Genomic DNA, 10,359 nt, shown 5'->3' with positions numbered 1-10,359 from the left:
GCCTCTTGAATTATTATGATGATGGCTGACTATCATGTGAAAGTTGTTGATGACGATGGTTATTATTTTTGTTAATATTCATAACCAGAAGTCAATTATTAAGACTGGTATGCTTGAGTGTTCAACTATTTTCTAATATTTTTATAATTGACTATAATTAAGTTACAATGTATTCGAGTGACAATAAATCAAGATACTACTGACACTTCTCAAAAAATAGTTATTTAACTAATGACGAGTAATATAAGAAACTAAAAAGAATATTGTTCAGATATTAACAAAAATACTGTAATTTACATTAGCGGAGTCTCACATAGTCACGTAGACTATCAACCTTCTTAGTAGTCAAAGGTGACAGGTGTACTACTGTCTAGTAGTCAGCATCTCAGCTCATTTAGCAAAACAAGCTGCTAGGGGTAAAGAGTTACTCTTTGGCATACTTTAACTGGCAATGTTAACTAATGAATTACTCAAATATTTTTTGGCACCATTGTGAAGTTCTGAGCATTTTTATTATTATTATTTTGTGTCCACGTACTAATGTTTTATTGTAGAAAAAACAATCTTCAACTTCCAGAATGGTTAATGATAACAAATTGGATACTTACTACAAGTTGGTATTTTTAAGGGGCTCAAAGTAAAAATATCCCGATTACTTTTAAAAATAATCAGAAAAATGGGAATTTTAACATTAAACCAGTTATGGACAAAATCTAACTTGATTATTGGTTGACCCTAGATCAAAAGTTAACAACTGTAGACTTGACTATTTCACTAACACTTTATTTGGTATTTAGAGATGTTTGACATTTTTAGTTTATTTTATATTTGTGCGTTTTAAGATGTACAAGTAAAATAGCGAAGAAACTTCTTCAATGCCTATTCCGATAGGAATGTGAATCTAGTCAATACTAGTTGGGTCATGATATAATTTATAAAATATTTTGACTTTTTGAACTGATTATAGATTGTATGACATTTTTAAAGTATTTAGATTAATTATTTATCCAAATTTTAACCTATTCATATCCTTCAACGAATCGTCAGTATCGACTTATAATTTTATAACTTATATTTATATTTATAACTTGGTAATATTATCGTATGCAATTTTTTGTTGGAAAAAATAAGACAAACCTATCAATTAATAATGATTTTGAACAGCAATATAAAATAACATTAGAAGTTTAGACTGACAGACCGTCTCCACTCAAAATCGGTTTTCTTATGCAGTGATTTATAATATTTAACACATCCATTATAGTAAAATACTATACGATGAGGTGCACTTTATACCAGTTACCTCTTTTTTAAAATGTTGATTTATCTAAAATTTGAAAAATTATCTGATTAACTAATTGTTATATTGTTCCTGCATTTGTATTACTAGCGGCACATTGGCACCTATGTTATAATTGTATTCTATTAATTCTATATAAAAATTAATTGTATGGCTTATGGAGAAATTAATAATTGCAAGGATATAATATTTGAAAAGGAGATCGATATAAATAATGAAAATGTAAGTCGTTATTAGTTATAGTAACAAATTTATTAGTCTTTTATTATAAGAAAACCATTGTGATAAATGAAAAATATAATTCTATTAAACGAATTCAACATATCTAAATGCCTACACCAAAAGAACAATTTTGACATTAGGTAGGTTTACCTTTAGGCGGTCTAAATTAAATCATATGACTTATAGATAGTAATAATATATGTAAAGATATTACCAAACTAAAAACAAAAACCCACTATTATTATTTATACTTTTAAATTTAATTTCAAATAGTTGGTTGTGTACACAGTTGATATTTAGTTGGTAATTACAATTTTTATTCAAAAAAGAGGTAGTGTTTCCATTCAGTCTTTGCGCTTCTTCGATCCTTGTTCCTATAACAGTAATATAATATTACTAATATTATAGTTTTCATTGATTTTCTGTTTCATTATGTGTTAGATTTTTCACCTTTTGTGCTAAAATGATTAGCAGTCTTCTGAAGATGCCAATAAAGTCCACAAAGAGATCAACAGAATGAGCAATGAAATCCTTGTCTCCTGCTCTTCTTTTTTCCATAATTAACTGAGTGTCGTACAAAACAAAACCACTCATAAGCGCAAGACCGAGGTAAAGATAACCCTGAAATATACATTAATAAAAAAGTTAGCAACTAAAATAAATAAACACTACTATTATAAATATACTTTGAATATAAGCTCTGAACCAAGGAATAAATTGGCCAAAGACAAACACATGAGAACAGACAGCAACGACATCAAAGTACCACCTAGGTAGAGCCATTTTCCACGTTCGGCAAAAATGGCAGACAAACTGAATGATACGAATACCAATGTAGACGCCAAAAATGCTGTTGGTATGATACTGGGGTCCACGTGTATAACATAGTCTAAGACTGGACCAATTCCAAGGCCTATAACACATCACACAATATTTCAAATAAATAAATTTTAATATTAGGTTACAAATGTTATTTATGAAAACGAACCAGTGAAGAAAGTAAATCCAACCAAATAACTCATTCTGAGAGAGCGATTTTTTCCATTATCTTGTGTGTACATAAGTGCTAATAGTAATCCAGTAGCACCCAGAGTTGTCAATAATCCAGCACTTAGAAAGTTTGTGAAAACATGGACATAAGCTCCAACTGCAGCCGATATCATGGATACTGTTAAACAGGCATACACATTGACTAAATGTGTACGTACTGGTTGTTCACTAGACAGAAAAAGGTTTATATTTTTATCATAGGTAAATTAACTCAATGAAAATAGTATGATGTTTTTTAAGCAAGTAACTAACTATTTTATATGACTTTTTCTTTTTACCTAATGTTAAACTACAAATTTATCAAATACAATAATACAATTTAATTAGCTATCAATAAAACATTTATAAAGTAGTGTTACTAAACAATGAATGTAAATTTTATTTCAGGACCTAAATATTTAAATTATGTATTTTAAGAAGTCTACAATAATCAACAGATTGATTTTCAAACCATTCCGTTCGAAACTAAGTTCTAGTGTTTCGTCACAAGATGGTCAGTTCATGTAGATTATACATTATTAAGAGGATAAAATTCATGGATATCATTAGTCAGTTTATTCTAAGTGTTTAAATAATTGATTGGGAGCCCATAACATTGTTACCCAATTAAAAAGAAAAAGTATACGTTTGTTAGCATATTATAGAAATTCTAATACTAAAACTATTGTAGTTAACATATGTTTGTTAATGACTAATGAGTATTTAAATGTATTATTTTGAAATATTACGAGTACCTACTTCATTGTTTTATTTTTCAATTTAAATTATTATTTTCTAGAAATATTAGTCCTATATTCTATTTCATCTAAGAGTGAACTGGTTTTGCGCACGCAGACCAAGCTGCCGAACAATGCCTGACCCCCCCATGCGATGGCTAATGTTGTCACCAATGTCCAGATTGTGGTAGGGACGCGCGGAAAAAAACGTGTTTTGGTCGGCTGAGTGATTCACTCTTAGATGGAATAAAGTATAGTAGGTAACTATTATAGTTTTATATATTATTTATAGCTCAAGCAAGGCTATATCAGAATGAAAACTCTTAACCCATTATACTCTGTCCCACAAAAGAACATTACCGTGTCCCGATCAAAACTTGTCCGATCTGTGTTAAGGCTTCGAGCCTTTTTATAGTTTGACGCAATGACTCTTTGATGGTTTTTTTTTTATGTAGGGGGCTTTTTAAAAATTTCTCTGTAGGCAAAAACCCGCTCATGGGCCATGTGTAACAGTTATAGGTATTCAAAGTTTAAGACAACCACTCAGAAGTCTCCTATTAAAATATATATCACACATGATTCATATGATTATTTTAATGTTATCTGACTATACGTCATAGTTAAAATAAAATTGCTAGTTATAAGAAATATTTATTATTGTTGATAAAATAATAATTATCATTATTACCTTCACCTATTAATATGTTTTATTATCTTTTATTGGTTCTTATACAACAATATTTAAAGAAGCACAAATGGACTCGATGTGTAATACCTAATGTTGAATGATTAATCACTTATTTAGCTCAATATGATAATTAAAAAATACAATTTACTGATAAAATAGTAATAACGAGTTGCGTAAACATTCACTTAACATTAAATGGTCCAATTGTTATCTTAACTAAGGTACCTTAAATATAATATAGTGGCCAATGATTGGTCCGTAAAATTACTGTGAAATATTAATGAATTAACTAATATTTTTTTATGAATTTTTGAGTACAATAAATTTAAATATATCATTCTCGAGTGGTAGAAATAAATATTTCAAAAGAATAGAAATTCAACAATAAGATTTAAGCAGCTCAACAGTGGAATAACTTTTAAAGATGAAAAGTAGGTAGGTAGGTAGACAAGTAGGTAAGGTGTTCTAAATTTGTTCTAAAAAGCAATATAAATATTGGTAAACGAATTAAAAAAACCAAGCATAAAGGTTAACAAAAAACAAACACAATAAGTAGACATTAGACATTCATTCAAGAAGTTGAAACATAATAATATGACAATCTATAAAAAAAAAAAGCATTTATGTATAAGTAGGCGATTGATATCTAGTGAACTGAATAATTTATTTATTTAATGCCAACATAAAAGTCGTAATTAGCATATTAGATAATTGGTATGTCATTGGAGTTTTACTGTTAAATGGTATTACACGGTTGTTCGCAATACATTGCAATGAGTAGTTATTTTTTTTTGTCGTTTCCAACTTTCAAGGATAACGTCATGACATTTTAAGACGTAACTGAAAAGTCTGAACTGAACGACCGAGAAAAGTTTCGAGACAAAATATTATTATTATACCTCTTCTCTTATTAGGTACAATTACAAAAAAAAATGGCGTATTAATTATTAACGACACCGACCGCACGACGCAGCGTTCGTCGATAATCGACGTAAACGAGAATTCCCACTCTCCGCCGAGGCATAATATTTAATAATTTTATTGTTATAACAATAACATCACAGGGGCATTTCAATAATAACAACAACAATATGAATAATAATAATAAAAAATCGGTATGCGCATCAGAATAAATATTATTCAATTCGTGTGTCCGAGAACTTACATTTTCGACCCGAACGAACGGGCGAACGAGCGGAACGTCGTGCTGGACATGTTCGGCTCTACTTGCGTGTTTATTTATAGGCAGATACGTCCGGTCCGGCCACCGGTCGGATGCGAGAACTACGATCGAAATGAACGGCAGATCTCACGATCTATTTCCGTCGGCGGAAGTGAATACGATCACTCGTATCGCGTTAAAAGTCGTCAATCTTCCGGTCGCTAATGCGGTTTGAAAGTTTCCCTGTTAGGTTTACTCGCAACTTTAAAATTGTACGGTCGCCGTGTGCACTGTATGAAATATATCGAAGACTAAGCTCGAATCGCTTCGACACCGAACAAGTGAACAACAACACAGTGGCAGGGTGACACACACTCCGGGAACACGTAAATAAAAATCCGATGACGTCACCGGTGGGTCGACCCGAGACCTTGGCCGCGGGACGTTGTACAAATGGATGTCGACCGCGCAAAGACGTTACGAAAAAACAAAACACTGGTCACCGCATTTTCCCGCGTTTTCTTTATTTCCTTATCATATCTTAAGGTACGAGCGCCGACTCGGGACGACGAAATAGTAAATAGAAATAACAATACGAGTGTACGACGCGCAACGCACAAAATCAACAGAATTTAAAAATCTAATATATTATTGCCTATTGGTCTCAATGACTATCTAGTAATATAAATTATAAATTATAATCGATAAAATAATCATGTCCGACGACCAGTTTCCAGACTACCTTAATGTCTACTACAAAAAATTGTTCCCGTACTCGCAGTTTCACAAGTGGTTGTCCTACGGGAACGGTAAGTTTTTTTTTTTAAATCATCTAAAAAAACCATTCAAAAAGTCGGTAATTAAACGTTAGTACCAACATATATACATTACATGTTACAGTATGTCCCCTAATAACAGGTCGGCGACTGGCTATGATAGACCATAGATGTTTATAGAAATACCCTGTTCCAAAAGAGAAGACACCAGATTTATGTAGCAAAACCTGTCTTGCTCGTGGCCGCCTGATGTCTTCTCTTTTGAAATAGATTGTAGTTTATTAAAGAAACTTTTATTCACTTTAAATTACCTTATAATTTGTATTTTCAGTGAAACCAGAAAACTTTTTAAACAGAGAATTTTCGTTCACCTTACATGAAGATATTTATATTAGATATCAATCTTTCAACACATTGCAAGAATTTGAAACCGAAATTCAAAATAGATGTCCTTTTAAAATAGATATTGGAGCTGTGTTCAATATGAGGTTTAAATAATTTTATAATTATAAAATATTTTATTATAATGTATACTTACGTACCTACCTATATATATTTAATTGTTTTTTTAGTCCCAAAGTCTGCCGAAATTATCCTCAGTTTCATGCTCTTGAAAAAGAATTAGTGATTGATATTGATATGACTGACTATGATCAAGTTCGTACTTGTTGTTCAGGTGCTGAAGTCTGTCAAAAATGTTGGAGGTGTGTAAAAATAATTTTGTTTCAAATATGAAAGAAACATTTAATTTTATATTCTGGTTTTAGATTTATGGTTATTGCTGTAAAAATATTGGAACGAGCAATTCGGGATGATTTTGGATGGAAGCATTTGTTGTGGGTATTCTCAGGTCGCCGAGGTATCCATTGTTGGATATGTGATGAATCTGCAAGAAAACTCTTACCTTCTGAACGTGGGTCGTTTATTGATTATTTAGCCGTATTATCTGCTGGGGATTCAAAAAGATGTAATGTAAATCATCCATCTGTGAAGTCAGTAGCAAAAAATTAAATTATAATATTTTCAATTTAATTTAAAAAACATTGTTTTAACAAACAACAGGCGAAGTATTGCCATTATAAAGGAAGAGTTCAATTCACTTCTTGCTGAACAAGATTTCTTAGGAACGACCGAACAGTGTAATAAAATTTTGTCATTTATAGCTGACGAAAAAATTAAGGAACAAATTAATTTACAATTTTCAAAGTATCAAAGTAGTATACAACGATGGGAAGCACTAACTGTTATTGTTAATAATAACCATAAAAGGGTAACATTTACAAATCATAAATGTTATACACAATGTGTTACCTCAACTCACATATATTTACTTGTATTCTAACAGGGACTATTAAACTTTAAAACAAAACATTGTGTGGAAGATATTTTGTTGTACTTGGCATATCCAAGACTTGATGTCAATGTAACAAAAGGGTTAAATCACTTGTTAAAGTCTCCTTTCTGTGTTCATCCAAAAACTGGAAAAATTTGTATACCAATTAATCCTAAAGTTATAGAAAAATTTAACCCAAACACTGTACCCACAATCAAGTAAACGACAATATAATTTTTTTTCTTATTACCATATTTTATTGATTTATTTGTTATAGTGTTTTAATTGATGAAATTAATGAGTATGACAAAAAACAAAAAGAAATTATCAATGATGCTAACCTGAGTAGTAATCGCTTAAAGGATTATAAAAAAACTTCATTATTAAAAAGTGTCAATATCTTTGAAGAATTTTTAAGAAGTTTAGAAAATACTTGGAAAGGAAGTAGAATAAAACAAAGTGGTAAGTTAAAATATTAGAGCCTAACTAAATTCAATTAATTATCAAAATCAACTCAAAATTACCACTCATCATTTAAAATAATAAAATACACGCATTGTTTGTTTGACAAGTATTAAATAATATGTAATGTTTTTGTTTCAGATATTAAAATGGAATTTTAAAATTTACAGCGTCTCTACTGTTAAAATATTGTGAACTCGCTGAACGAATTGCGTAATTTACTACTACTGTATTACTATTAAAATGTTTATAATATATAATTTTTTGAAACTATATGTATTTTATTCCATACTCGCGTCGGGTGTAATATATCATTTGAATCAGAAAATTTAAAAAGTTAAGACTTGAATGTTCTTCAGGTATTTAGATGACAAGGCCACAATGGTAGATATAATAAGTGCATAACTATAATTCCTACAGTGACAGGAGTATAGACAGTGCTAAAATAGATTATTACTTACCTATTTAATAATAAATTGTTAATGCAGTAAAACTTCCATATTATGAAGTCTCATGGGCAACTAAAATAATTTGTATTAAAGAGAATTTTGTTAAATAGAATTAAATAAATTTGGTTGAATACAATTATACATATTTGATATAAAACAAATAAATTGACCATAATCAAAACTTTTTATTAATATTCACTAAATAAAAAAAATGGAAATATATATTTATTTGTTTATAACAGTTATGGGCAAAAGTCCCATATGGGGCACACTATGGGTACATAACAAAAATTTAAATGAAATACATTATATTAAACAAGATCATTTAGAAAAGGAAGGCCGGATCTTCATTGGCGATTCTTGTCATCCTGGAGAGGTTCGTTTCTCAATAATTGGTTGTGCACAATAACCGTAACAGTCTGTGGATTTCAAACAACGGAGCCATATTCAATAATAGGACTGACAAGTGAACAAAAATTGCTCGAAGAGAGTTGGAAAGTTTGAATTCCTCAGCTATTATTTTAATAAAATCTCGATGTATAGAAGATATATTAGTGAATAAAACCTTAAACGTTTTTCATGTGATATTGTCAATATGAGTCCAGGGACAAAATAAGTAAGAGGATCCAGTTGTCAGAAGTATTGTAAAAAAAAAAAACATAACTAAATTAAGTACCTCACGAATAAAAAAAAGCAAAAAGCGATTCAACTTGGTATTTTTTTACTAAATATATTATACATGTATAAGATTCACAAAATATTTTGATACAGGTACCGCGTGTTCAAAGTTATTTGCTAAATTTGGCAAATGTACTAACATAAAGCAATAAAATTCCGCAATCTATTATATAATAACGAAAATAACCTGTTTCTAAAATAAATGTAATATAACTTTACCGTATCTGTTACGGTGAACATGATAATAAAATGTTTAATGACTGTCAAAAGTATATATATATTTTTTAAATTTATTCGACTGCTTGGTCGATTAGATCGCGGTATTTTCGCCGTAGTTTATTAAATAAACACCGGGTGCATAGAACATCTGACTTAGGATCATGGGCTTCTGGTGAGCCGTGATCTCCCCCCCACATACAAGACCGTGTGCTTCACTCAGTTTTAGAGCACGCCCTTGTTTTGAAAAAGTTCCTAGTGGTAGGGAACAGATCTGTCGTTTAGTAGTCATATCGAACAATTATAAGTCAAATTGTCCGTTGTTGTTAGTGTCCCAAACGCGGAAATTCAGTATTTGACACTTAATGTTGAGTAACTCTAAAATTGTGTAATCTGTGGACCCCTCCCACAGTACTAATTTATAATATAATATTATTATGACTATTACTACACAAATAAGTAATAACTACGTAGGTAGTACCTGAACTGTTGGCTGTTGTACACAGCATTAAATAAACTAAAGATTACCTGGCCATTTTGTTAGATTTTTTTTTAAAATAATAATAGTACATTGTAATAGTCTCGTACAATCGTATACCTACTCTTATGAGAAAACTTTGGATATACAATTACAAAATATTTGTTACATAAATATAGACATCAAATAAAATTAAATCAATTGATATAGGTAGGTTATTTTTTTAATAAAACACACTTATAGTGTGTGGTCTCGATTCAATCCACCAGAACTAATTACCTACTAAGAAATAATAAACTGATAAGACGCATTTCCGCCTGTTGAAACCTGCAAGTTGTTTATCTATACCCTATAGGGCTGTTGAGTGGCGACGAATGGCTAATAATAACTAATGTCTAATACTAGTATTTTGTATTTATAATAATCAATGATAATACATATTAATTTTGTATTATTGGTCACTTTACTTTGGTCATTGTTATTATCTCTATCAAATTTAAATTTATTAAAAAGTGGACTTCCGACTGATTCATTAACACATTTATCTCACAAAATTAAACCATTTATAGATGATAATTTAAGTGAAAATGAAATAAAAAACAAACTATCTGATGAACTTTTTAATTTTGGAAAATCATGGCATTTTTAAAAAATCTGTTGATGAGGAGTATAAATAAACCGTCATATGGAAGTGACTCTGAAAATGAAGACCTAGAGAGTACAGATGTTGTAAAACCGTGTAACAAGTCTTGTAAAAACTGTGTAATATGTTGTTATAATGTTTTAATTAAATACAATTTATTTGTAAATGCTTACCCGACAATAACTA

The 10,359-nt window shown here is 30.1% G+C and overlaps 3 protein-coding genes across 3 annotated transcripts in view; 2 read left to right on the top strand and 1 right to left on the bottom strand.

The window, feature by feature from the left end:
- LOC100575177 (TNF receptor-associated factor 3) overlaps positions 1-10,359 on the top strand; it is a gene marked incomplete at its 3' end in the record, with an annotated part of 138,801 nt that overhangs the window by 43,861 nt on the left and 84,581 nt on the right. The gene's annotated exons all lie outside the window — the stretch shown is intronic.
- On the bottom strand, positions 1,534-5,534 carry LOC100165874 (probable Bax inhibitor 1). Its single transcript, XM_001950180.3, has 5 exons — positions 5,142-5,534; positions 2,511-2,740; positions 2,209-2,435; positions 1,973-2,143; positions 1,534-1,896 (listed from the first exon to the last, which is right to left on the bottom strand). The coding sequence occupies exons 1-5, from the start codon at positions 5,189-5,191 to the stop codon at positions 1,867-1,869; spliced, it is 708 nt and encodes a 235-aa protein (XP_001950215.1). The 5' UTR covers positions 5,192-5,534; the 3' UTR covers positions 1,534-1,866.
- Positions 5,711-7,982, top strand: LOC100167905 (DNA primase small subunit). The gene is made up of 8 exons (XM_001950144.5): positions 5,711-5,947; positions 6,246-6,402; positions 6,487-6,618; positions 6,682-6,906; positions 6,977-7,184; positions 7,260-7,465; positions 7,525-7,709; positions 7,851-7,982. Exons 1-8 carry the CDS (start codon positions 5,854-5,856, stop codon positions 7,868-7,870), a joined length of 1,227 nt encoding a protein of 408 aa, XP_001950179.3. The 5' UTR covers positions 5,711-5,853; the 3' UTR covers positions 7,871-7,982.

This window comes from Acyrthosiphon pisum, chromosome A3 (genome assembly GCF_005508785.2).
Source record: "Acyrthosiphon pisum isolate AL4f chromosome A3, pea_aphid_22Mar2018_4r6ur, whole genome shotgun sequence".
In the NCBI taxonomy this organism is placed as follows: Eukaryota; Metazoa; Arthropoda; class Insecta; order Hemiptera; family Aphididae; genus Acyrthosiphon; species Acyrthosiphon pisum.
Note: the sequence above shows the minus strand (reverse complement) of the source record. Positions and strands in the feature narration are given on the sequence as shown.

What these genes read in the sequence shown, in the direction of transcription:
- LOC100165874 (XM_001950180.3), bottom strand. Translation starts at nt 5,191, where the DNA reads ATGTCCAGCACGACGTTCCGCTCGTTCGCCCGTTCGTTCGGGTCGAAA. An exon ending in TGGATTTACTTTCTTCACTG is followed by an intron (nt 2,436 to 2,510) that starts GTTCGTTTTCAT and finishes GATGTGTTATAG; the next exon opens with GCCTTGGAATTGGTCCAGTC. An exon ending in TAATCATTTTAGCACAAAAG is followed by an intron (nt 1,897 to 1,972) that starts GTGAAAAATCTA and finishes TTACTGTTATAG; the next exon opens with GAACAAGGATCGAAGAAGCG.
- LOC100167905 (XM_001950144.5), top strand. Translation starts at nt 5,854, where the DNA reads ATGTCCGACGACCAGTTTCCAGACTACCTTAATGTCTACTACAAAAAA. An exon ending in AACACTGTACCCACAATCAA is followed by an intron (nt 7,466 to 7,524) that starts GTAAACGACAAT and finishes TATTTGTTATAG; the next exon opens with TGTTTTAATTGATGAAATTA. An exon ending in AAGTAGAATAAAACAAAGTG is followed by an intron (nt 7,710 to 7,850) that starts GTAAGTTAAAAT and finishes TTTTTGTTTCAG; the next exon opens with ATATTAAAATGGAATTTTAA.